At 54.9% G+C, this 26883-nt stretch overlaps 11 protein-coding genes across 11 annotated transcripts; 5 read left to right on the forward strand and 6 right to left on the reverse strand.

Annotated features, from left to right (window-relative positions):
* Positions 1-406: 406 nt before the first annotated feature.
* On the reverse strand, positions 407-1577 carry K437DRAFT_279536 (mitochondrial carrier; the record flags this gene model as incomplete). Its single annotated transcript, XM_013385210.1, has 7 exons — positions 407-507; positions 548-594; positions 634-811; positions 883-1031; positions 1054-1332; positions 1389-1459; positions 1482-1577. 7 exons carry the CDS (start codon positions 1575-1577, stop codon positions 407-409), a joined length of 921 nt encoding a protein of 306 aa, XP_013240664.1.
* An 825-nt stretch (positions 1578-2402) lies between these two features.
* On the reverse strand, positions 2403-6973 carry K437DRAFT_28292 (uncharacterized protein). The gene is made up of 2 exons (XM_013385197.1): positions 6812-6973; positions 2403-6703 (listed from the first exon to the last, which is right to left on the reverse strand). The coding sequence occupies exon 2, from the start codon at positions 6694-6696 to the stop codon at positions 2707-2709; it is 3990 nt and encodes a 1329-aa protein (XP_013240651.1). The 5' UTR covers positions 6697-6703; positions 6812-6973; the 3' UTR covers positions 2403-2706.
* A 631-nt stretch (positions 6974-7604) lies between these two features.
* On the reverse strand, positions 7605-8631 carry K437DRAFT_28308 (putative ribosomal protein L13B). The gene is made up of 2 exons (XM_013385198.1): positions 7897-8631; positions 7605-7832 (listed from the first exon to the last, which is right to left on the reverse strand). The coding sequence occupies exons 1-2, from the start codon at positions 8299-8301 to the stop codon at positions 7614-7616; spliced, it is 624 nt and encodes a 207-aa protein (XP_013240652.1). The 5' UTR covers positions 8302-8631; the 3' UTR covers positions 7605-7613.
* Positions 8632-10002: 1371 nt separating this feature from the next.
* On the forward strand, positions 10003-10787 carry K437DRAFT_28335 (uncharacterized protein). Its single transcript, XM_013385199.1, has one exon. It carries the CDS (start codon positions 10205-10207, stop codon positions 10700-10702), a length of 498 nt encoding a protein of 165 aa, XP_013240653.1. The 5' UTR covers positions 10003-10204; the 3' UTR covers positions 10703-10787.
* An 811-nt stretch (positions 10788-11598) lies between these two features.
* Positions 11599-13496, forward strand: K437DRAFT_276334 (putative xylitol dehydrogenase). The gene is made up of 6 exons (XM_013385211.1): positions 11599-11868; positions 11998-12055; positions 12169-12288; positions 12369-12652; positions 12728-13067; positions 13165-13496. The coding sequence occupies exons 1-6, from the start codon at positions 11702-11704 to the stop codon at positions 13357-13359; spliced, it is 1164 nt and encodes a 387-aa protein (XP_013240665.1). The 5' UTR covers positions 11599-11701; the 3' UTR covers positions 13360-13496.
* Positions 13497-13567: 71 nt separating this feature from the next.
* Positions 13568-14520, reverse strand: K437DRAFT_228716 (GTP cyclohydrolase I; the record flags this gene model as incomplete). The annotated part of the gene is made up of 3 exons (XM_013385212.1): positions 13568-13870; positions 13972-14081; positions 14148-14520. The coding sequence occupies 3 exons, from the start codon at positions 14518-14520 to the stop codon at positions 13568-13570; spliced, it is 786 nt and encodes a 261-aa protein (XP_013240666.1).
* A 1281-nt stretch (positions 14521-15801) lies between these two features.
* On the forward strand, positions 15802-16391 carry K437DRAFT_228703 (bola-like protein; the record flags this gene model as incomplete). Its single annotated transcript, XM_013385213.1, has 2 exons — positions 15802-15964; positions 16048-16391. The coding sequence occupies 2 exons, from the start codon at positions 15802-15804 to the stop codon at positions 16389-16391; spliced, it is 507 nt and encodes a 168-aa protein (XP_013240667.1).
* K437DRAFT_259477 (uncharacterized protein) lies at positions 16296-17696 on the reverse strand. Its single transcript, XM_013385214.1, has 6 exons — positions 17644-17696; positions 17466-17534; positions 17274-17332; positions 17011-17145; positions 16570-16904; positions 16296-16465 (listed from the first exon to the last, which is right to left on the reverse strand). Exons 1-6 carry the CDS (start codon positions 17656-17658, stop codon positions 16404-16406), a joined length of 675 nt encoding a protein of 224 aa, XP_013240668.1. The 5' UTR covers positions 17659-17696; the 3' UTR covers positions 16296-16403.
* Positions 17697-18106: 410 nt separating this feature from the next.
* On the forward strand, positions 18107-18792 carry K437DRAFT_28544 (uncharacterized protein). The gene is made up of 2 exons (XM_013385201.1): positions 18107-18703; positions 18786-18792. Exon 1 carries the CDS (start codon positions 18162-18164, stop codon positions 18495-18497), a length of 336 nt encoding a protein of 111 aa, XP_013240655.1. The 5' UTR covers positions 18107-18161; the 3' UTR covers positions 18498-18703; positions 18786-18792.
* A 213-nt stretch (positions 18793-19005) lies between these two features.
* K437DRAFT_279540 (OPT peptide transporter Mtd1) lies at positions 19006-22030 on the forward strand (the record flags this gene model as incomplete). Its single annotated transcript, XM_013385215.1, has 10 exons — positions 19006-19204; positions 19274-19510; positions 19583-19736; positions 19807-19836; positions 19916-20078; positions 20363-20412; positions 20477-20598; positions 20675-21103; positions 21173-21669; positions 21749-22030. The coding sequence occupies 10 exons, from the start codon at positions 19006-19008 to the stop codon at positions 22028-22030; spliced, it is 2163 nt and encodes a 720-aa protein (XP_013240669.1).
* A 2591-nt stretch (positions 22031-24621) lies between these two features.
* On the reverse strand, positions 24622-25321 carry K437DRAFT_28473 (uncharacterized protein). The gene has a single exon (XM_013385200.1). The coding sequence runs from the start codon at positions 25197-25199 to the stop codon at positions 24690-24692; it is 510 nt and encodes a 169-aa protein (XP_013240654.1). The 5' UTR covers positions 25200-25321; the 3' UTR covers positions 24622-24689.
* Between the last annotated feature and the right edge of the window lie 1562 nt (positions 25322-26883).

Consider the following 26883-nt stretch of genomic DNA (forward strand, 5'->3'; position numbering starts at 1 on the left):
GAAGCATGGAACGATGAAGCATGGAACGATGACCTTATCGTGGTGACTCACATAGAACCTCTTGGACGATGAGACCGCAGGGGCCCGAGAACCAATTGTCAATGGCATTTATCATATTCGAAAAGGGTCAATTGTCAATAGAACGAAAGCCGTTCCCATGTCAGTGGACGTCGAGGAAGCCGATGAAGGAGCTACAAGAATAAAGAGAGCGCTTTGCGCGAGCATAAATTTTTCGTTAGGTTCTGATGTTCAGTAATGGGCATCTAAGACAGGCCAAACTTCTTTTTTCTTTCTAATCCTCCCTGCTTGCCCTTCAACATTTTTTACTTTCTAGCGGCGACAAAGGCGGTGGAAAACGAAGAAAAAATGGCATCTCGACTATGTAAGAATGATTTCGTCTACTATTCTAGCCGGTGCCTGCCTCGTACGCACGGTCGAACTTCATGAGCTGGAGGTGGTCGTAGCCGGAGAGCATCCCGCATGGTAGCGTGGAAGGTGTCAGCTTGGCTTGGTGCCTGGAATACCGCGTTTCGCGCGCATGATTCACCTGTCACGACACTACGGGTGACATTGGCGCCGGCACCCTTGAACAGACTCTTGGTGCCTTCCTCAAGGACGATCTTGCATCCACACTAGTAGAAGTTGGCGTAATGCGTCCCGTTGCCAGCGTTGGTCATCACCTTGTGGCGGCGAATCGTATCGAACGGGTACGACGAGGCTGTAACAATGCCCCAGTCGAGCAAGAGCAAGGCGAGGAAGCTATCCGCAATCGAGTCCCGCTGGGCGATGAGCTTGAGGGAGTCATAAAGGCCTGTTGTCGGCGAAGGAGCTCGGTCAGTACGCCATTTCCGGTTGAGTAAAGAGTGAATCCGCCCGATGAACGCACAAACTCATCAAAGCAGCCGCAGTGCACGACAATGGTGATGAGATTGGGAGCGAATCCACGGTAAAGGCCAGCAATACCATCATCCTTGAGCGCCTTCTTGTAGACATCAATCGGGCTGTTATGCATGTAGACGACCATCACGTGTCTTGTCGCGAGGCTGTGAGAACCCCGAGCAGTCGCCCTCACCCGTTGAACTGCCCCTCTCCGCCGCCTTGGCGTCCGTACTGAGGCGCGTGGGGGTATAGTCGAGACTGTATACGAACAGGCCGCGCGCTGCTCCCGCCGCGCCGCCCGCAGCAATGTTGCTGACCGAAAGCTGCCAGTACGGCGCCGTCTTGGGTTTCGCGAAGGCGGCCTCGATCTTGTCCTTGAATGCAAAGTTGAGCGTTTGTGTGGGGAAATAGTTGCATGCATACAGAGGGGAAGCATTCAGCTCATTTATCACACTAGGGCAGCATGCCGAGCCTACGTCTGTCTGTTGCTGCTGCATGGCCAAGCTCACCGAATGATGTTACCATTGTTGCTGCGCCAAAAAAGATGCGAATCCGTCCTCGCAAAGCAGTCAGTGATGCACTTGTAGAGATGAGAGCCTGACGGGCTTAAGCATCTCGCCGTGATTCTGGACGAGCGGCTTGACGCGCTTGATGTGCGCTGCGACGGCTTTGGAAATCGCAGCCGCAACGCCGCCCATCAAGACTGTATGTCCGGAATGAAAGGAGGCGTGGACGGTCAACAGCAGGCACGCCAAGCCACGGGGGATCCTTCACAGGACGGGAGGGGGGGGGCAGCTCGATCTGGCTGACTTTGGCCACATCCTTGACCTGGGCACCCGACGGTGTTTGCATTGATGCTGCTCGAACCCGACCATGTCGGGCTCCGGTTTGCGCTTGTTGATTAGTGAGTGGTGGTGCTAATGATGAGAAAGGATGACCTGGTGCCGATAGCAGCCAAAGGGAAGGGGGGGGCGGCTCGCATATACGTACACCCAGGACTGTCCTTCAGGCAAGGTCCTCATCATAGGCAGGGCTGATGGATCCAGCACCAAGCGCGGTGTCCAACGGGAAGCCACAGTCCACACTTTGCTAGGTTGAATCACTCCACTGTACATTGAAGTGCATCTATCGGAACGGTTTAAATAGTGGTTCCTCATTGAACGATGTTGTTCCACTGGCTGCCCATCCTAGCTCGTATCGTGAGTCGCGGGAAAGATCGCCCCCCGATAATACCGAGTAGACAATACCTGAAACGCCGTCCGTGGGCTGGGGTCTCAGATTCTTTCCGGGTCCGCACCTGTTATACTCGAGCATCATGGTTAGCTCATATACGGCCGACGACGACCTCATTCCAACTGACGGACGGAGAGACAAACAAGCATACGTCGTGCACGTAGATGAGAGCGACAAACACCATCAAACCTCATTTCGCTGACCCCCTCGATGTCGACGATTCTTCTGCGGGGTGCAGGTGGTGCTGTGAACGCGCGTGCTTTGTTGGCGGTGCGTGATCTTCACACCGGCGATGACAGTGATCGTCGAGGGACGCTTCGGGGGCCCAGGAAAAGGTGTCTTCCCTTCAATAGCGATGTAGATGGCGTTATATGATACAGAAGCATGTAATGAGGAAGGACCCCCGAGTCACGTTGAGAAAACCGGACGGGGGAATCAACCTGGTGCGGAAAAGTGATGCTGCATGATGTATGATACCAGTCGTCTTGTTGTATGCGTGCGCGCCCAAACTATTACTCTCGGTCTTCCTCTTCCTGATCTCTTTGCCATTTAGATATCACACCATCACCGGGAAATGCAGCTACTGCCTTCAGATCACGCTCCGCGTCTCGCCTGCAGCAATGTGAACAGCAGCCACAGATGGCGTCGGTCGGGCGGTGCTCCCCTGTCGACTCCTTCGGCTCGAGTCGCAGTCGCCGAGGCCGCAGCCGCAACTGAAATCAGTGGGCCAATCTCGGCAGCATGAACGCGCTCCGCTTCACGGCAAGCCAGCTGGAGTTCCTCAGGCACGAGCATCCTACTCTGTAGGGCGTCCACCACGTCACCGGAAGCGCTGCCGTCATCAGCGCTGCTGGCATCAGTACAGGCAGAAGCTGCAAAGACCATCTTCTCTTGGCTGGTCGACTCATCCCACGGTGCTATATCTTCATTGTCAACGCGCTCCTCTTCGTGATCGCTGCCGCCGCCGTCACAGAGGTCGGCAAATATGTCTTCTTCTTCTTCCCCCGAAGCTTTCACCCAGCGCATTTGCACAGGGTCGAAGCGCATCTCGCCGACAATTGTAGCCGCCGCAGCTGTCGTGCGACGTGGCAATTTGCTGACTGTGGCTGTGACTGCGATGGCACTGGCGAAGGACTCGTCCTTGGACGATGGGCTTTCTGAGGCAATGAGAGGAGCCGAGGCGATCCGATCTTGACTGGGCCAGACACGATTAAGCGCTGAGGGTGCAGTCAAGTCCGCCTTTCCCTGCTGCAGCTGCAGCGAGTGATGACCGCTGGTGCTACTGCTGAACTGCGTAATGAGTGCAGGACGCGCGCTGGGCCCAAGCACCTCATCAAAGCTCTTCAGATCCATCTCGTTACCCTCCCAACGCTGTGATTTAGGGTTCCACCGCATCTCGCCGACGGATTTGGGCGTCGAGGGTGCGCCGCCGAGGTTCTTAATCAGCATCGGCTTCCTGCTCTCCTTGCCTTTTGCCTTGCGCTTGCGTGTGCGCGAGCGGGCTTTGCCTGCCGGGGTCGATGTACCAGCGGTAGTAGCTGTGGCACTGCCAGTGCCGGAACCGTCATCTTTCGTCTTCCCAGGTGTATGTGGCCGGTGCAGCGACACAGCATGAGCCTGAGCTTGAGACTGTGCCTGCGGACTCAGCGCGTGCGACGAGGCTTTCGGTGGAGCAACGAGCGGCACGCCGAGCGCCTGCTGCAGTCCCCTCGCTGCCAGCCTGCCGCTCGCCCTGATGGGCCGATGTTCGATCGTCGGCTGGCGAAATCTATGCCCATGCTCTGCAACTCTTTGCAAAGGCAGGTCATCGAAGACGTCGAGCTCCATGCCATCACCATAGTTGCGCAGTCGCTTGGGATGTCGGAGCATCTGCGGAGCTGCTGCTAAGGGAGGCGCGGTGGATGTGTTCGCGCCATTGCCATTTCGCCCGGCCTCCATTGGAGCAGATATGACTTCAGATATATTTTCGACCGGCGGTACCAAACGGCCGCAGACAGGTGAACCAGGCATCGCTGACGGTGACGACGACGAGGCAACGGCGGTAGTAGGTGCCAAAAGTGTGTCCACACGTATCGGTAGTCGATCGCTCGATATGCTAGCCGGTTGTCGAAGCGAGGCAGTCGATACGGAATATCGCACGGCAATAGGCGCTCGCCGCTTGGTGATTTGCGATTGCGCTGGCGCTTTTGGTGCCTTAGATGGCTCTGGCGCTTTGGAGAAACCATCGTCCGCTGATACAGACGTGCTAGCTACCCGTGCGGCTACTGCGCTCAAGGTTTGAGCTGTTGGTACGCTTGCCTGCGGCCGCCATGTCTTGAAAGCGTCTGTCGACGTGAGAGCCCTTGTAAAAATCTGTGATACAGGCGAGAACAGTTTCTTCGGTAGCGCGCCAGCTGGAGCAACAAATACCCCAGCAGCTACTGCCGCTACCTCTGCTGTTGATGCCATTTGGGACGATGCAACATTTTCGGGTGCTTGCAATCTATCGCCCTTAACATTAAGGGATCCTCTTCCGCTGCCGCCCGCTGACCTACTGGCTGTATTTGTCGCCTGTCCCAGATCTGGCATTGATGCTTTCCGAGAAAATGGGTGCGAGGCCGTGCCAGCTGCAGAATCCCGTGCCTGGGGGGGCCGAGCAACGCCGTTGCCTTTGCCTGGGATGAGCACGCTGCCAGAGGCAGCTCGCTGTTGCTTAGACGCGTCGGCACTGCGCTCTTTACCAGGTTGCCGACGTGCAATTGCGCTTGCGTCCGCATTCCGATCTTTGCGCGCGCGAAGACGATGCGGAGAGAGATCGCTATCGTCCGTGATGACGAGTCCGTTGAGCATCTCCTCTCCTGACGCGCCTGCCGTCCTGGGCGAGACAGGTGATGCAGAGCCCCGACGAGACGCTGACGAGCCGAAAGCGTCAGGTATTAGCAGGCCCTTTTTACGAGCTCGAAGCATCGCTTTGAGGCTGTTCGCGTCAAAGCTGCGCGCTGCCTTGTTGGGCTGTTGCGCCTCTGAGCTAATTTTGAGCGGTGTGAAAGGTACGCTCGATGACGAGACGGCAGGTGCAGGTCGTTCAGGAGGAATCTCTAGCCCTTCCCACGGGTGCTCTTCATCTTCCCTCTCATCGTGACTATTGTCATCGCCCTCCTCGTCATCGTCATCGTCGGCGTCAGCATCAACTGCAGGACGCCGTGATCGTGATGGTTCCTCCTTTGAGCTGGGGTCGGAAAGACTCGCTTTGCTGCTCTGTCGCCAGTTTGCGGCGTCCGACGACGGATAGGAGCTGAGCAGCCTGAGACTAGAAGCGTAATTCTTGAGGCCAAATGCAGCACCAGCAGCGCCGGCAGAGCGCTTGGACCGCAGCGGCGGCTCCGGCGACGAGGACCTCGTGCTGAAAGAATCCCCTTCTGCGCCAGAAGCCGCTGCTGAAGAGATGGGCAGCGAATCCCTCGCGCTCGCAAAGCCTACACCACCATTGCTGTTTCTAAGCGCGCCATCTCTCGTCTTGTAATGCAGCAAGCTAGGGCTAAGGCTGAGCTGCTGCAACGATACGTCCATCTCGAATGCGTCTTCTAAGTCGTTGTCCGCCGTTTCAAAAGGCGCATCAACACCGAGCATGCCCTTTGCTCGCGCGCGATCCGCATTGTCACCTGGGAAGTGCCCGAAACTGCGCGAGGCCTTGCGCAGGACTGCACTCGCGACAACGCTGACGGTCTTCTGCTGATGTTGTTGATACTGATAGCTCTGATGCGCCTGCGAGGACGGTAGGATGCGACTGCAACTCGCGGGGCTGGATCGAGTCGTTGACGGGCTCGGCTTTGATGACGATGGAGTCGCCGACGAAAATGATGGACTCTCTGGCTCGGTCCATTCCGTTGAAGATAGCGCGGTACTGCCGGCTCCCCCTCCCCCTCCAAACTCTCCTGCGCTGCTACTGGCGACACTGCGACCACTGGCAGACGCAGATTCGCCGCCGTCTCGGTCGCGACGAACGTGCCGGCTGGACCTGAAAGCAAAGGGATTGTCAACCTCGTCGTCAAAGCCAAACTCTTCGTGGAAAGTGCGGTTGAGCTCGCTACCGCTGCCAACAGCGACTGCGACGCGCGCGGGGAGATGGAGGTAAAGTGACGGATGTCCATGTACGGGCTGCAAATCTGTGTCCCAGTCTTCGCTGTCCTCTGCATGTTGCGGCATGATGGATGTCGCGGTGGGAGTCATCGTGCTGGAAGTGGCCAAAGAGGCGCCACAAAGTGCACCTGTTGAGGCAGCTGCAGCTGCGCGTGACACTTGGGACACTTCCCGCAGCTGAGCGAGCGTCGAGCTTTCCAGCTGCGAAAGCTTGATGGTGTCATGTTGATCCGAGTCATCTTCATCTGCATCCCCTGAGCCTATTCCATGCGTAGCTGAGCCAAGCCCTGACCGTCGTGCTCCCCAGCCTTGGTCTCGCGCCCCTTCATCATCTCCAGGGAGCAAGGCGAGGGACGTCAGCTTTTGTGCATCTCCATCAGTACTGCCCGCGTCGCTCGCATCCGCGAATTCAGCGTCCCAGTCTTCGACCGGGAGTGATGGCCGTATCTGAGCAGCGAAAGCCATCACTGTTCTCTCTAATCGGGCCAGGAAAGAGAGAGAGTTGTTGTTGATCAGCTTCATTTTCGACGCGCATTGTGTAGCTCGCAAGCGGTGCGGGTGCAACGTGAATGTTATTCACCTGATAGTCCCACCACCACCTCACAATCAGCTCGCATTGACGGCGCGGCTAGTAGCCATTCACGCTTTGTGCGACGCCTACGACTGCATCGTGCCGAGGAAGAGCCTCGTGATGCGGATTAAGCGGCGCGCTCTAACCGAACGACCACCATGGATATGGATGCGGCGGGTATGGATTTCAATGGGGGCATTGATAGTTTATAGCTCCACTTCAGCGGGCGCGACTCGCGAACTCGCGACGTGGGCCCACAGAAGGTATAGTCCAACTAGATCTGAACTAAGTGACTCTTTGGTTCTGCCTGCCCAGCTCACCAACCAGCATGTGCATGATTGCAATTTATGGTATTCTATGATTGCCAACCGTGCACTTCTAGCTCCTGTCATGCACCCGACTCGCTGGTAGGCAGGAGAACTTGAGCGATGGCGAGATGTCCTATCTTTGGGATACAGAGTTGGAAGGAAGACATGTGATGCAGTCATAGAAGCCTTTTGTGCCATAGTAAAGAATACAAGATGGGAGTGAGGAACGTCCCATCGAAGAGGTTGTTTGGAGGAGCTGCTGGGGAACCCGGCCGCGTCTCTCTTCTGCAACGGGCGGGCCACGCGAATCTCTTCCCTAGCCACTGCTTGATGAAAGCAGCAGCAAGCGCAGCCGATGCAACAACGACGCGAGAAGTGGAAAAGATCTCCTCCAGGACGGAAGCGCTCCAAAACGGGAGAGGAACCGCTCACACTCTCCCTTCCAACACCCACGCCCACGCCCTCGCCAACGCCTGCCGACCGTGAACATACTCGCAAGGAATTTACTTCTTGGCCTTCTCCTCCTCCTCCTTCTTCGCTAGGCGAGCCTTGCGGCCACCCTCGAAGCGGTGAGTCGCACGGGCCTCCCGCAAGGTGCGGTAGGCGTTGAACTCCTTCTCCTCGGCAGTGATCGCGCGCGGCGCCTCGGAGGCAACACCAGCGGGAATCGGGAAGGCAGCAGCAACGTCGCGAACAGTGTCGAGCGACTTGATGTCAGGCCTCTGCGGGTAAGTAATGAAAAGGTTAGCGTTGGGCATGCCGTGAAAATATGGGAAAAGGACCCACTTGACCCTTGTTCTTCTTGGTGCGGCGCGGGAGAACGACGATGCGCTCACGGTACGCCTGGATGCGGGCGGCGTTGAGCTTGAGGCCCTCCTCGCTCTTGTTCTTCCGCCTGTGGTCGATGGGGATGCCGATACTGGCGGCGTCCTTCTTCTTGAGGCCAGCGGCCTTGATCTCCTCCAGAGTGAAGCCTCGGCCCTCACGGAGCTTTGTGTTGTACTTCAGCGTTGGGCAGCGAACGGCGGGACGCAGAGACTTCAGCGGACGCAGGCCCAGGGAAGCAGCCTTGGCGGCACGGGCATTGCGTCTGCGCTTCTTCGCGCCGGGCTGGTCGAACCAGACCTTGACCCGGCGCTGCCAGTCCTTTCGGAAGTGGTTGTTGTGAAGGATGTTGTTGTGCTTGGCCATTCTGACGATGTGATGAAATAGCTAGGATCAGTGTCCGGATGTGAAGTCATGCCCTGCAAATCGTGCCTGCCAGACTTGCAGCGATGTTTCATGCCATCAAATCTACTCCATGTGACGGTGTAAACCGCCTTGGTTCCATCCATTATACCTCTGCGGTCCCACCAGTACTGCCTTCGAACCCCTTTGCCGCATTCAGTCCGCCGAATTCAAGTAGACTCTCGAATGGCTTCAGGTGATCCCAGGCACACATCTTTGCCGCTGCTAGCCTAGGTACGGGCATACGTCGAGTGCGATGATCATAGCTTCTGCATCGCCCAACTCTTGCTCAACAAGTCTACCCCAAATCTGAGCTACTGCTGATGACCCAAGCTGTAGCAGAATGGTGTGCTGCTGTCGATGCAAGATTTCTGGCCTTTTTGTAGTGGGAGTTGCACCTTTGCATCGCTTCAACCCTCTCGTTTACTACCCAACCAACAATCGTCCTCTTCTGGCCTCAGCGCGCCTGATGCGCATCCTTCATAGCTCCTGCAAAGAAGCAAGAGATTGTACTGCCGTAGAAATATACTCACTTGAAAGATGTCCCCTCCTTACCTAACTTGACGTGACCTAGAGAGACGGGTATCGAGAGTGCCAAATTCTAAATGATGGAAGCGTGTTGGAGATGTACAAAAGTCGCGGGCAAGGCAAGAGGGGCTCGCAGTGGGTGGTGGTCCCGCTAGTTGGGCGGTTTGGCGAGAAGCGCAGAGAGAAGCGCTATGCGAGGCTCTGGGCGACGGCGAGAGTGAGGATGTGCCTGGACACTGAAAGGTATGAGACAGATTCACTCTCTATTATTCAGCCCACACCACCGCAGCTGCGGCCACTCTCCGTTCCGCCCGCACTTGGACGGCGGGAGAGTCGAGACCCTCTCGCTACACATGTGGCCAGTTGAAGCGACTGTTGATGAGTCTGAAACCATGCACGGCTGCTGATCGTCCACTTTGGAGGCAATGGATGTGGTTTGATTTGCCTGTGTCCAGTAAAGGGATGCATTGGCGCTTCAACAGAAGCTCGCAAGCCTCTCTAGACCTTGAATCGGCAGGTAATGCAGCAATAGAAGTCGAGAAGCAAAGGTCAAGAGCGGGATCTCCGCGTGTTCTGAGATGGAGGATGCCAGGTGCCTCGTCTTGCGCTCTCTTATCTTCCAATTCCATGCGATCGTCTTGGGAGGTCATTCCCAGCCTTTGACTGGCGGGGTGCACTCGTGCATCTCGACTACGACGCGAAAACCGTACAAGAGCCTCAAGCGCTGCAGCTGCGGGCGATGGATATGATAATACAAGTCTTTCCCTTCGACGAGGAGGCCTTCCCCGTCCGCACCTAAGGCGGGCTGGGCAAACAGCAGCGACAGACTGATCACCTTGCGAAATGTGCCTTCAGGGCAATTTGATATTGAGATCACTGCAGGAAAATGTGAACACTCGAACGAGGTTGTTCGGCCGTCGCGTGCCCTCGTCATGATCTACAAGGGCAGACTTCAGTCTTGCTTTCTGATGGAAACTTTGGAACGGCGTGGCGTGTTCAGCAAAGGCGCTTCAGGAGCGAGGGCCAAGAAATGCGTGGCTCCAACCTCATGAACTGGGCGCCCACAAAATGGTCCATTTTGTCTCCAAAGGTCACAACCATTTCAGGTTGCGGCATGCGGGAAGGGCCTCTGATAAGAGTCTGATGACAAGTCAATTGACAAGAGGGTGCATCGTCTTGTGATCCGCAGATGGCACGCTCAACTATTAGATGGTTAAGCCATGACAAATAATGCATAGGGTAACATAACCGATTGTCTGGACGAATCCGCAATTGGCACTGCCGCCACGGCGTGAGGAGACATGTTGCCGTTAGAGGTGCTTAGTTGATCGAGGCGGGCATGCAGTCACCCGCGGTGAGGCACAAGCTATCGGTTATGGCGCAGCAGACCGCGTTGGTCCTGAACGGCTCCTGCGAGTACGGCACACTGGTGCATACACGCGTGGTCAGTTTGAAGACGAAATACGACAGTAATCAACGCTCCGAAGCTCTGATCAGCAGCGGGAACGGTCGCCTCGACACACCCAGCACCAACTATGGTACTGAGGTTGTTGAAGCCGGTGAGGTTGGCGACGGCCTTCTCGCTCGACCGCCCATGATGACTGCATTGCAGCACATGGGCTTACTCGAAGAGAACGCGCCCTTGACGTTGCCGCGAGCGTCCATCTGCACGTGGCGCATGTTGTCTGACGACGCGGGGAATACGGTCGAGGTAGCAAAAGGCCGACGGTCGCAATGGGAGAGAGGTGTGCGTGAGCGAGGCAAGGGAGGGAGCAAGAGATCAGTGAGATCAGGTACGATTCTCAGGAAGAATACCAAACCCGAGTGCTCCGAGTGAAGCGTGCTCACCATCATTTTCCAATAGAGTGTGGAGAGTGGGAGAGTCTGTGTGAGAGGGCAGGTTGAGGTGGAAAGGAAAGTGATCGGATGCGGTGAAGGGCAGGAAATAGTGAAGACCCGAGGACTGGCCTCCTTCCTATACATGTTCTCATCAGTCAAGCTCCGAAAATGATTCGAGAGTTAGAGATTTTGTCAGCAGGGGAGCGAGCATTGGAGACCCCCTTCAAATTGACAGCGCTATATGGAGGTCGAACGTTGCTACTGATGCACCATCGAAGTGTCAGTGCTCATCAGGTAAAGTCGCACCAAGCTCAGAATCAAAGGCGAGTCCAAGAAGGTCCAAGAAAAAAATGTTAAATGTGCGGCCTCGACAAAGTAATGTCAAATCAAGAGGCCGAGGTTTGAGGTAAGTCGATGTGCGGGATGAAAAGCCTGTCAGACTGGGCCAAACCGGCAGGGGGCAAATCAAGCTGATTCATACCCTGGCAAGGCAGTTGAGCTCCCTTAGCATCGCTCCACCCTACTATGATCGATCCGTCTTTTGCTGCTCCTCGAGCAAGTTGCGAATTTGCGACGCTGCAGCAATGCATATCAGTAAACCAAGGTGCAACAGGCAGGGTGTAGTGGGGCAAGGTGCAGAGTCGAAAACAGAGGATACAAATTAGTATGACCGAGCGGTGTAGAAGACGTGTCAACTTGCGGACGAGCTGAGGACAACGACACGGGCGGGGGGGGGATTGGGCCAAGCGCTAGGCGGGAAGAGAGATTACCGAGCGTGTCTCAGGGTGTGCACGCGCCACCGCCGCACAAGCCGGCCATCTCCTCCGCACTCCCACTTGTACTCAGGCTTTATATTGCATTGCTTTCTTTCGTGCATCGTTCAAGTCCCGGCACCCCTTCTCCCTTCGTTTCCTTTTCTGTGCGTGCTTTCTCTTCAGCCCCCTCTCGGAGATTGCACGCGGGTTCCATTGGCCAGATCAGCTCGCCAACCAAGAAGATGTCGTGCACAGCAACCGAGAACGCGATCCCCACGCTACCCGCCAAGGGCAACCTCTCCTTCGTCCTCGAGGCGGTCGATAAGACCTCGTTCCAGGAGCGGCCCGTCAAGCCGCCTGCACCGTTGGAGGTACAGGTCAACGTCAGGCAGACCGGGATTTGCGGATCGTGAGTTTCGTGCTGTCGTGGAAGGTCAGCAGGCCGCTTGCCTGCTGACCTTGTCCTCGTGCATCTTTCACTCGTCAAGGTGTGACCGATTCCTGGTTAGGACTCAGCTGATCAATCTTGCAATCACAGTGATGTCCACTACTGGAAGCATGGCCGAATCGGTGACTTTATTCTCAAGGCGCCCATGGTGAGGGCCATGCTCGATTTTTACCTTCTGTGCCCGAAGGATGTCGTGCGACACCAGAACCCAGCACTGATGTGTGCTTTCGTTTGTTCCCAATCTTCAATGTATTGATGTAGGTTCTCGGCCACGAGTCTGCTGGAATCATTACCTCTGTCGGCTCTCAAGTTGAGCACCTCAAAGTCGGTGACAGGGTAGCGCTCGAGCCCGGTGTGCCCTGCTTGGTGTGCGACAAATGCGTGCGTGTGTCTACCCACGCTGATGGTGATTCTCGGGGTGAACGGCATGCTGAAAATAATTTTCGATGCAACTTTCACAGCTGAGTGGAACATACAATCACTGCGCAAAGCTCGTATTCGCAGCGACCCCTCCTTACGATGGCACGCTCGCCACGTACTACAACCTGCACTCTTCCTTTGCTCATAAGATTCCCGACAACCTTACCCTCGAGGAGGCTTCGCTGATGGAGCCACTTTCTGTTGCCGTGTACAGTGCTCTAAACCGGGGAGAGGTCCGGGCGATGCAAAATGTTCTGGTATTTGGCGCAGGCCCGATCGGCCTACTTGTTGCTGGTGTCTGCAAGGCGTACGGAGCAAAGAGAGTGTGAATGATGATCTGCTGGCGTCTCTGTCTAAGGCCGCTTGGCTCACAAGACTGCATGCGTTTTTGCTTTTGCAGTGTCGTTGTTGATATTCTCGACGACAAGCTCAAGTTCGCCTTTTCCTTTGCAGCCACATCGACCTTCAAACCTTCGGCGGCAAAGGAGGACGAGAGCCAGATGGACGCGTCGGAGCGTAACGCCGCCGAGCTAATCGCCTCCCTTCCTGAGCCAGACAACGATGTAGCGCGCAAGGGCGGGTTCGACTTGGTTATGGAGTGCACCGGTGCGCCACCTTGCATCCAGATGGGCATATTTGCAGCGCGCGCGAGGGCAAAGTTCGTCCAGATCGGCATGGGCGCCAATGAGATGGCCATCCCCATCCATCGCATTGGCATCAAAGAGCTCGACATGACTGGGGTGAGTTTTACAACTTGGCAGTGCCTTTTTCTCCTTTAGTCCTGGATAGTAACCTTTGAGCATGGACTGGAATCCTTGCACATATATTCGAACGCAGTCATTCCGCTATGGCGTTGGCGCGTACGAGACTGCGATAAACCTTGTCGCAAGTGGAAAGCTGGACGTCGCCAAGATTGTCACACACCGCTACACGTTCGCTGACTGCATCAAGGCATTTGATGCCACTGCCAAGGGAAAGGGCGAAGACGGCAAGGCCGTCATCAAGGTCCAGATCTGCCAGGGTGAGGCATAAAACTAGTTGTATTCGTTTTCCTGTTGGGGCGTGCTGGCGGTCGCGCGACAAGTTATGGTTATTTGCACATTAAATTCCAAGGCATTGTATGCAGATGAATGCGAGTGCTCGATAAGGATACAGCGTTGAAGCCCCTGACTCTTGTCCCCAACAATTGATTCTGCGTTCGTCGATGCGAGATTGCGGACAAAGCGATTGTAAGCTACCTTTACGGCCGGTTGATCAAACTCAAAAATTCCTCCCGCGTCTTGGCGCGATCTCGGAAGACGCCGAGCATGCAACTGGTCATCGTCTTGGCACCCGGTTTCTGCACGCCACGCATGGCCATGCACATGTGCTCCGCCTCCATGACGACAGCCACGCCTTGCGGCGCGATCGCTTCGTCCAGTGCTAGCGCTACCTGCTTCGTGAGCCGCTCTTGGACTTGCAACCGGCGTGAGAAGGTCTCCGCTATGCGCGCCAGCTTGGAGAGACCGATCACCAGCCGATTCGGAATGTAGCCAATGTGAATCTGTGCCCGAAAAAAAATAGCCTAGCGCGTCAGTTCCACCCGCAAGTGGATGAAAAACAGACCGCAGCTGCGGCTGCTATTGATGATGCAGAGATGCGCACCTTTCCCATAAAGGGGACCATGTGGTGCTCGCAAAGACTGAAGATTTCAATGTCCTTGACAATGACCATTTCATCGTGCTCCTCATCAAAGATGGCATTGCTGATGACGTCTGCCGCATGCCAAAAAGAACATTGATAAGCTCAGGTTTCTGCTAACATGGTTAATTCCAACTCACCGCTCAGCTTCTCCTCGTATCCTCTGGTAAGATACAGTAGAGCCTTGGCGTATCGTTTCGGCGTGTCCTTCAGGCCTGGTCGATTCGGATCCTCCCCTAGACACTCGAGAATTGTTTCTACAGCCTTGGCGAGCCGCACCTGGTTCGCAGCCGCCTGTTGCGGAGTGTAGTTGAGTCGATTCAGTGTCGACTTGGCAGGCCACCCAAGGCCGTCCTTGTCCATCACGGGTGTCGAGGACCCATCTATCCCAGGCGTTTCCCAACTCCGGAGACCCAGGTTCGTGTTCTCGCCTCGCGGCGTGCCGAGGCCACCGCCTCGAGTCTGCGCAATATTAGGCAGCGACCTACCTGTGCGGGATGACGAGCGGGACATGCCATATGTGGGCGACAGAGGGCCGGTCTGGGCTGCGGCACCATGATGTAGAAGCGACGCGGCTGCTGCTGTCGCTCGCTCGGGGTCTCTTGCTTGCAGAGGGGGTGATGCAGGTGCGGAAATCGTAGCTGATCGTGCAAAGTCTTGTGCCGGCCGTCTCTCATCAGCGTCCCCGTCGGCCTCTGACCGCACGTCTTTGTCGGGTCGTTGCAAGCCCTCAGCTACTGGCCCGGGATCTCGACCACAATCTAGGCCATGTCCATCCGCCGCAACACGTCCCGGAAGCGTCCCATTGAGGTCGCTGAGATGCGCCTGCAGTAAGACGGCAGACGAAAAGGATGTACCATTCGTGCCACTGCAGCCACTCCGAAGGTCTGCCTCGGTCATGCCGGCGTTTTGCAATGCGCCCGCAAAGAAGGAGCCAAAGAAATTGGCATTCGGCTCGGGTGCTGGTCCAGAGTTTAAGGCAGGTTGAGAGTTGCTTCCTGAGTCTGCGACCGATGAATTCCTTGACGATCCAGCCTCTTGATCGTGCGACTGCAGAGGCATCCTATGATTGGGCCTAGGCGAGCAAGTCCGTTGGCGGCAATCTCGAAGATTGTTTGCTTGAGATATATGCGGCGATGCAGTATGCGTGAAGGCTAAGAGATGCAAAGAAGCTGTTTTGCAGGAGACTTTGAGAGCCTCCTTATCTGGCGTGCAATATGTGAGATGCCATTAGCATTCAGGGCATTGATGCTATGTGGAGGGTAAGAGCAACGCAAACCGCTGTCACGGAATAATAAGCATGAATAGTCAACGAACTGAGGTCTCCCAGTTGATGCCTCCAGCGATTTTTCCTGAGTGGAAATTCTGTTCCGCCACTCCATTCTGGCAAAGTGAGGTCTTTGTTAGCAAGTCATCGTTGCATCGATGTCACCACCTCCTGAAAAGCGAATGAGCATGCCTTGAGCATCCTGTGGCGACGAAGACTAAGTGGGCTTGGCACCTTCACCATCGGCCTTGAGCTGTCTACGTATTCACGAGTGAGGCATTCGTCTGACCACTATGGCCGGATTCCAGATTGCAGTGCTTCGACGTGCGTCAACGCGGGTACCATGCTCGAATCAGGGTTGGCCCCTTACGGGCCTCGTGAGCGAGTTTCGATCGATTGGCTCACGGTGGCCGGCCGCTACTACGACTCGACCTCTGCATGCTCGCACTAGTACTGCATCTGGCAATGCTGCGCCGCACAAGCGAGCCTGCAGCTCTCGCACTGCTGCCGTTTCTCGCGGGCAATCAATGCACACACCCGCTCATCTGCAAAGGCGAGGCTTGCGCACATCCCTACCCGCGCGGGAGGGCCAGGAAGCGGAGCCTGAGAAAAACGCAGGCGAGCAGAGAATCATGCAGATTCTCTCAGACAAGTTCAACCCTTCTCAGCTTGAAGTAGCAGACACAAGTGGTGCGTGCTGTTCTGATTGCGTCCGTCGGCTCGAGCGTCATGGGAATGCTCCACCCTTACGCTGTTTCGCATTTCTCTCGCAGGTGGCTGCGGGGCGTTTTATAGCATTTTCATCTCCTCGAAACAGTTCAAGGACATCTCGACAATCAAAGCACACCGCATGGTCAACGAAGAACTCAAGGATATCATTTCTGGCATTCACGGCTTGCAGGTGTGTCTTGCGACCGAGCCTTTCTGTGTAAATCAAGACTTCAGTTACATCGCTGATGGCTTCGATTCTTCTGTAACAGCTCAAGACAATAGCAGAAGATTAAAGCGAGCTGTGCAAGTCTGTGAAGCTATTAATGGGCGTTGCTGGTTAGAAATACAATATGTTGTTGCGCTTTGTGCTGCAAATATGTGGGGCATACTGATGCGTGGTGTGTGAATCAATGATACCTTATCGTCGACCAGCGAGATACGCGCGAGAGATGTTGTTCGAGATGTTCGCATCCCTCAGCACTGCAGCGGGCAGGTGCGAGCCCAAGTGGAGTGAGCAACGTGGCCAAAGTCAAGCAACGTCTGGCTGTGCTCGCGAGCACACGAGCTGAAACAAGCGAACTCACATAGCTTCTCACTCTCATCCAGGCCATGTAAAAACTCGCTCATCTCGGCACTCATGCTGCCTCCGCCTCCGGAACCTCCTCCACTGCCGTTTGCACCTGTGCCGGCAGTGGCAATAGCCGCTCTGCCGATGCCGAGCTTCTCCAGGGCGCCTCCACCGCCACCGCCGGCGGGCCCATCACCACTGCCACCTCCGCCTCCCGAGGAAACGCCGCCGCTGAAGTTCGATTCCCCGAAGACTGAAAGCGACGCGGATGAGAGATGCTGTGCACTAGAGTATACGCGAGCCAGACGCGCCAAATAGGTCTTCGAGAGCGACTCTGCGAGGTTATTCGACCTGCGCAGGTTGCATTCGCAAATGAGCATATTCAGAAAGGCATCAGCCTTCATCTGTTTTTCGTCGGTGTTATAGTATCTGAACTCCCAATCAGAGAGACACTCACAAACTGTCTATGCGCAGGCCAAGTGCGTACCACCAGTTGCAAAGGTTGCGAAGGTTGACGCTAGTTGCTTCGGCGTCGAGAGCTGCTTTTACGCGCTGAGCGTACGGTTTAGGAAGTTGCATCGTCACCAGGTCGCTTTAGTTTCATGAGACATGAGAACGCAGGAATGTGGGGAATGTCAAAAACAGTCAAAGACAGAGCAGGCAGATGCAGCGACGTGGGCGCAGCTGTAGGGAATCAGAGCGCAAAGGGAGCGAACGCACTGCATCACCATCATCTCGGCGAACCAGAACGGTAACTCTAGCCGCGTCCCCTCCTTCAGCTGTCATTTCGGTTGCCATGGTTGCCATAAGAGATCATTCAGAGGGATGATTGGCAGCGAAAAGAGCAAGGGGGTTAGTCAATTGATGTCGAGCAAACAAGAGAGTGGATTTGACCGCGAGGCATAGACGCACGTCATGCTCGTTGCCGCCGCTCAGATGCCCCAAGCCGGGAACACACAGGTTGAAAGTGCATGGGACGCGCTAGTGGTATCAAGCAGTACAAGGGGAAAACGTTAGCAGCTCCGCTCGTGGGTTGGCCTACGTTGCAGCGCATGACGTGCGGTCGCGTTGCGCTTTGAGCAGCACTCACCTGGCTATCCGCCATGATGGAGTCGATGTCCCAGTAGGAGCGCTCCATCGTTTGAAAAATATGGCTTGGGGACACACCCGACGTGCGTGTGTCGTGTGGAACACGTTGTCTGTCGAGTGGTTATATAAACCCGGCTTGTAACCAATGATGAATGCTGGATGCTTAACATCCATCACGCGATGCATTTAATTGTGAAGCGCCGATCTGTCCATGTGAGTCAAGGATGGAGGCATGTGTATGTGTATGTGCACACGTGTGCTCTCATAGCGCGTCGCGTCGCATGGCGAGGCGTGGCAGCCAGCAGGGCACGCGTTCATTGTCAGTGAGAGATAAAATGAGCGGAATGACCATTGAGCTATGGCATTAAGACATGGCTCTTTTGATGGTCACATGGTTCCCATAACCTCCAAGCTTCATTTCCAGCATTTATAACCCTATTTCGGATATTTCATGAAAAGTGGTGGTGCGATCGCTTCCCATTTCTTGCGCCGTATAGGCCATGTGCTTACAACGCTCGAATGCGCCCGCGCCGAATCATGCTAGCCGCGTTTCAACCTCTATCCACGTGGGCGGCGGGCCTCTGCTCCATTGCCGTTCGCTATCTCTATCTTTCAATCCGCGCCCCTTTTGGCTCCCGTTGTTTTGCGATGCGAGGGTGGTACGCAGTGCGGTGCGGTGCGATGCGCGCGTGCCAAAGTGCCACTCTGATGTTCTGCTCCTGCGTCGAACATGAACGAAGTTGCCTACAGTGGATGATGGGAAAAGCACGCCATGATCTCTTCGACCACCCCAGCACACCGCATAGCTGCCCCTCTATCGCTGCCGGGGTGTTTTGTACTATTCGCAAAGCGTGATAAGCGGTGAATCATGTGACAACACAGTTTCTGGGGCCGTCAGGCGCATCCATAGCAATTCGCCATCCGGGCTGACATATTAATAACTTTGACATATCGACAGAGAGTCGGTCGCCAGGTATGTATTGGGCGGTGGTCGCCCGCGTGCTGCAATTTTTCCGGGAGTCTTCGACCAACTGTCCCTTTCTTGGCTAGTAGCGACCATGGTGAGCCGTTGCGCCGCCCGTGCAGAATACCCCACATTCTTTCTACTGAACGCCGCGATGCCCTTGTTTCGCGACGGCGCAGCATTCGTTCGCAAAGAAGGCGCACGGCAAGAAAGGAAGTGGCAAAGGAAAGGCGGCGCTGAGCCCCGGAAGATTGGACAGCCATAAATAGGATCAACATTGTGCCCTTAAACGGTCGATATCAACCCCAAGGCCTGAAATCTACCTCATCCCTGCACCCGAGTAACTTAAGCTGAAACATCTCAAAGCATTGCGTAAACCTGTGCAGGGTCACAGAAAAAATGGCGGAGACACACCTACAGGAATCCCTGCTCGCTATCGCTGCCACCACCATGGATCAGATGCAAGCCTTACCTACGGTCAACAGTGCTGCTGATGGCAGTGAAAGCGAAAAGACGACATCCATCCCCGCTGACAGCAAGAGGGACAGTAAGGAACAACACCTTGGCGACAAGGTTGCCGGCGTCGCTACTGCGGACCGTACGATCCCCCCTCCGACAGCTGCAAAGGTCGCGTCGGTGCTCGAAGAGTCTGCAATTGACTCAGTAGAGGAAGGCGACGAGCTGACGGGCACGACACAGCTCCAGATCGTCAAGGGCAACCCGGTCATCCGTAACGGCTTGGACGTGTCGCGCTTCATTGTCTCGATCCGCGATGATGAGGACCCCGCGGTAACATTCCGAGCGATCTTTCTGGGCACCGTCTTTACCGCATTCGCAGCCGTCATCACGATGATCTACGTCTTCAAACCAGTGCAGATGCAGGTTTCCGCGGTCTTTCTCCAATGTAAACAGGGCGTCACGGCGTAGATGCGTGTGATTCGCGTTTTTACTTATATTCCTCTCGGCCCCTCTTCAGTACTCATTTACGTCTTCGGTGTCGCCTGGGCCAAGCTGACACCGAATCCCGGGAAGATTAAGAATCGGCCAGTGCGCTCCGTCCTGACATTTCTCAATTTTGGTCAACCCTTCAAGATCAAGGAGCACGTCATTGCGTCCCTCATTTCGGCGTCGTGCGTAGTCACTGGTGAACTCAATGGCTCCCGCTGATGTCGATGCTGATTTTTCTTCTCCATTGCAAAGTCGAAACAATGGGCTGTCGGGAGTCGAAATGTAAGCCATACCCTGTGCATGCTAGCTGCTGCTCGACCAGCATGGGCATACATTGTTTCCTCTCCCACAACTCTTCCAGCTACGCCGTGCAAAATCTGTTCTACGACAAGCCGCTCTCGGCGACCACCGCTGTCCTGGGCACGTTCTCGCTCACTCTGTGCGGCTTTGTCATCGAGGGCGTGCTACGCTCGCTGATCGTCTATCCATCTGAGGCAGTTTACTGGACGACACTCCCGCAACTCGTCCTCTTCCAGCGGCTCCACTTTGACACCGAGGGAAACAAGAAGCGCCTCAACAAATTCTCTTGAGCCTTCCTCGCCTCTGCCGTATGGGAAGTCTTCCCGGCGTACCTCATCCCCTTCTTCAATGGCGTTTCTGTCTTTGCCTTGCCTCTATCGGTGCACCCGACTTGACGCGCCAGGTGTTCAGCATCATCTTTGGCGGGGTGGGTTGGCATCCTCCACCCCACAACGATGTGTGTTAACACGAGCTGACGCGTGCATTGTGGTTCTATCTTTCACCTTAGGCAAGCTCAAACGAGGGCATCGGTTTCCTCAACTTCTCTCTTGACTGGCAGTAAGTGCTCCCAGTCTTGTTTTGTAGCCCTTCACTGATGTCATGCCACTCGCGGCGCCCGCAGGTACATCACATCCACAGCAATGAGTCTGCCCCTCAAGCAACAAGCCAACTCGTGTGTCGGGTTCGTCATATTCCTCATCATGATGCCCCTGCTCTACTACAAGGGTGTCTTCAATACGAGGGGTTCGTTTTGCTTCGAGGACAATTGTCGAAGCGCTCGACAAGAAGGCTGACCTTTTGGGACTGCATTTTTCCGCAGACCTTCCCTTTATGTCATCATCTCTCTTTAACCAAGACGGGAGCCGGTTCAAGGTGACCTCGGTGTTTGGCTCTAATACCGAGATTGACCTCTCGAAGCTAAAAGAATTCGGTCTGCCGCGCATCAACTCCAGCACAGCCTGGGGCTACCTGACGCAGAACATCGCTATCGGTGCATTGATTGCGCATGTGTTCATATTCTATCGCAAAAGCCTCTGGGTTTCTCTCAAGTCCGCACGTGCCGGTACCCTCGCCGATCCGCATTTCCTGGCCATGCGCAAGTTCAAGGAGGTACCGATATGGTGGTATGGTATTATTTTTCTGCTTGTATTCATTGCGGGTATCGTCGTGAACGCCATTGGCGATACGACTCTCCCCATATGGGCCTTCATCGTTGCACTCCTCTTTGGCGCTTTCATGGCACCCTTCTGTGAGCCTCCTGCGCAGTGCCCTTGTGCTACTGCATCCAGTGTGCTTATATGACGGCGTCGCCCTGCAGCATGCATACTGTATGCACTCTTTGGCACCGGAATTGGCACCAATCAGCTGTCCAAGTTGGTCGGCGGCGCACTAGTACCTGACCGTCCCTTGGCGAACCTCTACTTCGCTGCATGGTCTCACCAACTCATTCTTCTTGCTGTTAACCTCGCCAACTGGCTCAAAGTTGGCCAGTATACGAAGATCAGCCACCGTGCTATGTTCTTCACGCAGATCTATGCAAGTCTGCTCGGCGCCGCGTTCAACTACATTGTCATGGCCGTCATCGTCACCAGCAAGCGAGAGATCCTGCTTGATCCGATCGGCAACAACGTTTGGAGCGGCGCGACCGTGCAGTCGCTCAACACGCAGGCGTTCACATGGGCGCTTGCCAAGGACTTTTATTCGCGTAACTCCAGCTACTTTATCGTACCCATCTCTTTGGTGATAGGTCTCGCGTTTCCTGTCCTGCATTGGCTGGCCATCAAAGTGTGGCCGCGTCTTCGCAATGTGCCTATTGTGAGTGCCTTCAGCCGACATGCCTGGAGGTTGCTGTCGAGGGGGCATTCACTGACTCCATCCATTTATCTCGCGACAGACTACCCCGATCATTGCCAGCTACGCCGGCATGGCCTACGTTGGGAGCACGTCGTACATCTGCTCAACCGTTGTTGTCGGCCTGCTGAGTCAATGGGTTTTCGGCAGACGCTACCCGGGCTGGCACAACAAGTACAACTACCTCATCGGCGCAGCGCTCGATGGCGGAAGTCAGACGGTCATTTTCATCCTTTCCTTTGCAGTTTATGGCGCCAGCGGCGTCACGCGTAACTTCCCGACCTGGTTTGGCAACCCAGCCGGAAATATGGACCACTGCTTGTGATTCTCCCCTGTAGGATCTCGCACTGTGCGAGGTGAGGTTGAACACATGGTGCAGGAAGCGTGCCAGGTTTTGCTCAGATACAAGTTCTACTGTTCTTCGAATCGTTGTATCTCATGGGGTTTCAAATGAATATGGATTAGTCGCTTTGATGAGTGCGTTTAAGTTCCACTAGGAACTTGCAACGTCGTGTATGATGTCATTTCAATACGCGAGCGGACAAGTCATGAGCTGGTTGAGAATGCATTCACGCCTGAACCAGAGCTGCTTGATCAAATCCGTGTAGATCTGTTCGAAGGGCCTGAACTGGAATCTCAAGTAGTTCTTAGCCTTGGCGTTGTCAAGGTGGTACAGTCCCAACTTGTCTTCTATGCTCATCTTCAGCTCACCCATGGGCGCCCTTTCGACCTGTTGCGCGTCGACCTTCCGCGCAAAGTCAACAACCCGCTGGCTGTCGAATGAATCGTTGTTGAGTTAGAAGAGCGCTTCGGGGCCTGTTTCGAGCGCTGTATCATCCGCTTCGCCAATGTCGTGCACGTCTGTATACACAGGGAATCCAGTCGGTGGGAGTTCGGAGCCTGGCTTGCGATTGCGCGGGTCCCAGCCTTCCTGTAGCGATTTGATGAGCGTATGCTTGTTCTCGGGTAGAACGTACGACTGAGGTCGTCATGGCACGGCGTGGCATGGTTTCCGTCAGAAAAATCGACAGCGACTGCAACTGAACAAACCGATGAAGACTCGCGGGGTCGTAAATCATCGGCGGATACATTGTAGAGGCCGTGAACTCTTTCCATTAGGTCTCTGCAAAGCGGTACACTTTGCATTCTGCAACCGTTTCGGATGCACCTGCGGATGAGAGCGGACGGAGGAAGAAGCATACCCACATAATCAAACTTCCTATTCTGGGAGAGAAAAATTATTGAGAAAGGAACACACAGAAGCCAACGACGGCGGCCATGCCGCCGCTCGTATTCGCCTCATCTTCGTACGTCAATGGGCCCCAGTCCTCCTCGGTGAAGGCTTTGCCAAGGTACAGCAATTTCTTATCGCTGAGGTCAAGGACAACGCAAATGAGGAAGTGCCGACGATGTGCTTGACAGTGTTGGCATTTTTTGGCAGGGGTGAGCACGTTTCGCGTGCCTTCTAACGCGGGCTTAAGGAAGGCCCCCTAGGAATTCGTGCCGTGGAGGTGGAACGGAGAGGCGGCGGTAGTGTCTTTCATCGCAGAGCTATATTCGCCTTCAATACATCCTGGACGGTGGCGAACGCCACTTGGCCGGTCGGGACCGCATCTTTGAAAAAAGGATGTGAGGCTACATCGTCCTCTTTTGCCCGAGCCGGTATCGCACCCTGCACCTTGCAGGCGCGGTCCAGGAGCGATTTGGTGACTGCTAAACCAACATAGGACGAGCCACAGGTGAGAACGATCCAGCCAGAAATTGCTGATATGGTGTTGAGCAATGATGCAGGGTTAACCTAGAATGCGCCGCTGTTGAGCGTGGATGAAAGAGGCTAGCAGATCGTCAGCAGTGACAGGAAGTGAATTTGATCAGCGCATTCAGAATATATACATGGCAGCAAACGGATTGTCCACCTAAGCGCCTCTGAGTCTCGAATTTAGTAAACAAGTGTAAGGTCTGATCAGACGCAATGCGAACGGGCTTTTGTTGATGCGTTGATGACGGAAGAGAGGACGAGCAACGAAGGAGCAAATTGCGAACGACTACAGTACATTCCACTTTATGGCCGCAGACGCTTGAGAATCAGCAATCAGTTTGGTAGAGCGGGTTTTGATGATGATCCGGGATGCAGTCGCTGTACATTGCAAATGAGAATCACCACGTGTAGCTACGCCGTTGCGATCGGAACAAAAAGATTTTTAAAGGCCCACCAACCAACCTACTCCACTTGTTGTCAATTCCCGTTGTTCCCCGAACATTTTCACTCCTGGGAGCAGGTTCTACGGTGCTTCTGCTTGGCAGTTTGCAGTTGGCGTCATAGTCGCCTGCGACGGCCTGAACGTGAGAGAGGGTGATGTTCGGCAGTGGAGAAGAGCCAAGGAGATCCTTAGGTGGGGCCAAGGTTAAGATGCCTGCAGGCGTAACCCTAGGTGTACACCCCTCACAGCCACTGAACTCGTGGGGTCTGGGGAAAAGCTAGGAAAAGTCAGTATGTCCTGCCTCTCGTTGGAACAGCATTAACTCTAGTGGGTCGACCTCGAGCTAGCGCACTTTAGTCTCAAGCGCCAACTGATGCCAGACAGGTAAAGGACGTGTTTGAATTGTTCAGTGGGCCACCAAATACATGGATTCAAACAGGCATACATCAACACCTGTTCTAAATCTGTCGCAGATGCGCTGCGGCGAAGATACTTAAGCATACAGACTGGTCGAGTTGATTCAGGTATCAGTCGGTCTTGGGCGTCCATTGAATAAAAATTTGGTGGTCAGAAGGGGAAGAACTACGGCCTGCGAACAAAGAGGATCGAAGCACTACCGGAGCGTATGGATACAGGGGTTGAGATGATAGAGTAGCAAACAGGGCCTGAGGAAGAAGCTCCGTGTCAGCGGGACACCCGGTGGATAAGGTAGATAAAACCATGCCGACATTCACAATTTCCCATCTGCATTAAGCGAAAGAGAATGCCGATCGGAAGGCCCTTTTAGATCAACAAACCTCCCCCGAAGGCGACGCCGCCGAGCACAACGACAGCTGCAGCCGCGATTGCACCTCGCGAAGCCGGGATTCCCATGGCATTCGTAACAGCAGCACTGGATTGAGTTGGGCTGACGGTGACAGTACTCAGGGTGGGCGTAATAAAGCTGCCTGTCGAGCTTGGTGTGACGGTGTCAGTGCTGTACGAGGTAACGGTGCTGGTCGATGTGGATGTATTTTCCGTTCCAGGCAAGGAAGTAGCGTTGGCTGGACCAAGAGTCGATAGGATCGTCAGAGGGTTGGTGATCAACGGACGCGAGGTGACGGGCCCGATCGGCGAGGCGGACTGGGCATGTACTACCAACAGCAGGCTGAATATGAGACAGAGAGCTGGAAGACATCGGGTCATGGTTGCGTGGGGTGTAGATGTCTGTGACGGGTATGACCACTGTAAAAGAGTCCCAATGAAAAGGCAGATTCCAAGGAGCAGAGCGAACAAGCATGTGAGCAAAAGCATACACAGAACCTGTGAGTTCGAGTGGGGGTGGTGAGGTTAGTCTGCTTCCCATTTTCCTCACCATGGTCCGTTTATTGACTCGTTTGATCAGCTAGAGGTGAGGCGCCGCATACAGAATTTGGTTCTATTGTGCGCAAATGGCAGATATGTATATATGCCTACCGGGTGGATTGAAAGTTACCGATGAGAGCTGCTGCCGGATATGTCTCTCGCTCCATTCTCCAGCAAGTCATGGTTGCAGGCGTCTGGTGGCGTGGACAAGGACAGCCGCCGTACAACGCGTGACACTCATCGACCGCCGCGCCATGTGGCATTCAACCACGTGACAGGCGGCTGCTGTGTGGCTCGTGCACTAGCAGTGGACAGTGCTGTGATGCCTCTAACGAGGGTCTCCGTCCCTTCTCGGCGATCGGCGCACTGTGGCAGGCAGCGCAGGGCAGTGTCGTGGCCCGTGTAGCCACTGGCGAGCTGGGGCAGAGGGCTGTCGGGGACAGCGGCGGGACAGTCTAATAGTGTCCCGGCCATCGGAAGGGTAATATCATTTTTTCCGACTTCGAAATTCGAATGCCAGTATTACATATCCGCTTGTTACCACTCATCAAACCATTTTCACTGTCACTTCTCCCGCAGAGCATGCTCCTGGCTTGCATACGCGCACGTCCAATCAGCGACTCGATTTTGCATATATGTGTAGCTCTACAATGCATCATCCTCTGACCTGGTCACCATTGATATTGGTAGGTATCCTGCCCGTGGCCGGACGGCTGACTATGGATTGTTCAATAAGCATTCAGCTCGGTGTGTGTGCCTCTTGCTTCAAGTTTTCAAAGTGGTACATTCTGGAACGGTATTCGACTCTCGAAGGCCGAACGAAAGCTTTTACAACTCCCGCCGAACGAATTTTGTGCCTTGAGAATGCTTGCAAGCTCATGTCGGGAAAGAGTTGGCTGGCGTCTTGGTGCTGACGAGCTCAGAGGCTGGTAGCCGTAAGAGCAACAAATCCGCGACGTTGCCAGCGGGAAGCTCCAACGTCAACGTGTCAACACCTCTATCGCGAAATCGGCATCGTTCGCATCGATTATGAGCCTGCTTCCTGAAGCCTTTGAAATCCAAGTTGCCCCCCAAACGTCCATGGACCAGGTGTGAGGAAGTGAGGCCGGAGCATTGTGTCTAGCTACGTACACATGTACGCATCGAGTCCTCACGAGTGCCGCGATTAAGCGTCTTGCCTTCAAGAACAAAATCTGGCGGCCGGTGGCTGATGAACTACTGAGTCCATGATGCATTTCTTCTGTATTCTGTTGCCTTCTTTTCGTTCCCCGTGCAAGAAGCCCCGGTTTGGATGTTGACGGCGACAGCATTTTGGAATTGAGCAGCTGGTGGATTGTCCTGTGCGTAGGCTTCCCTGCGAAACTTTCGCAGAGGAATGAGCAGGCCAACCAAACGCTTTTCGTGTTTCTGGTTCCTGCGGTCAGTGCAAACTGAGCTAAATGATTCACCGCCTCAACTGCATCTCTAGCACAGACGTAGTACAAGAGTCACAAGCGGAGAAGAACAGTCGCGTCATCGGTGCGGTCGTACCGTATCCCGTCATTCTCCCCATAGTGATTCCGCAATTTGCGCAGTCACCAATTGATTAGGCGAATCCGGCTTTGCCACGGATGCAGATGTCAACACTCTTCTC

The sequence above is a fragment of the Tilletiaria anomala genome, assembly GCF_000711695.1.
Source record: "Tilletiaria anomala UBC 951 chromosome Unknown K437scaffold_121, whole genome shotgun sequence".
Classification (NCBI taxonomy): domain Eukaryota; kingdom Fungi; phylum Basidiomycota; class Exobasidiomycetes; order Georgefischeriales; family Tilletiariaceae; genus Tilletiaria; species Tilletiaria anomala.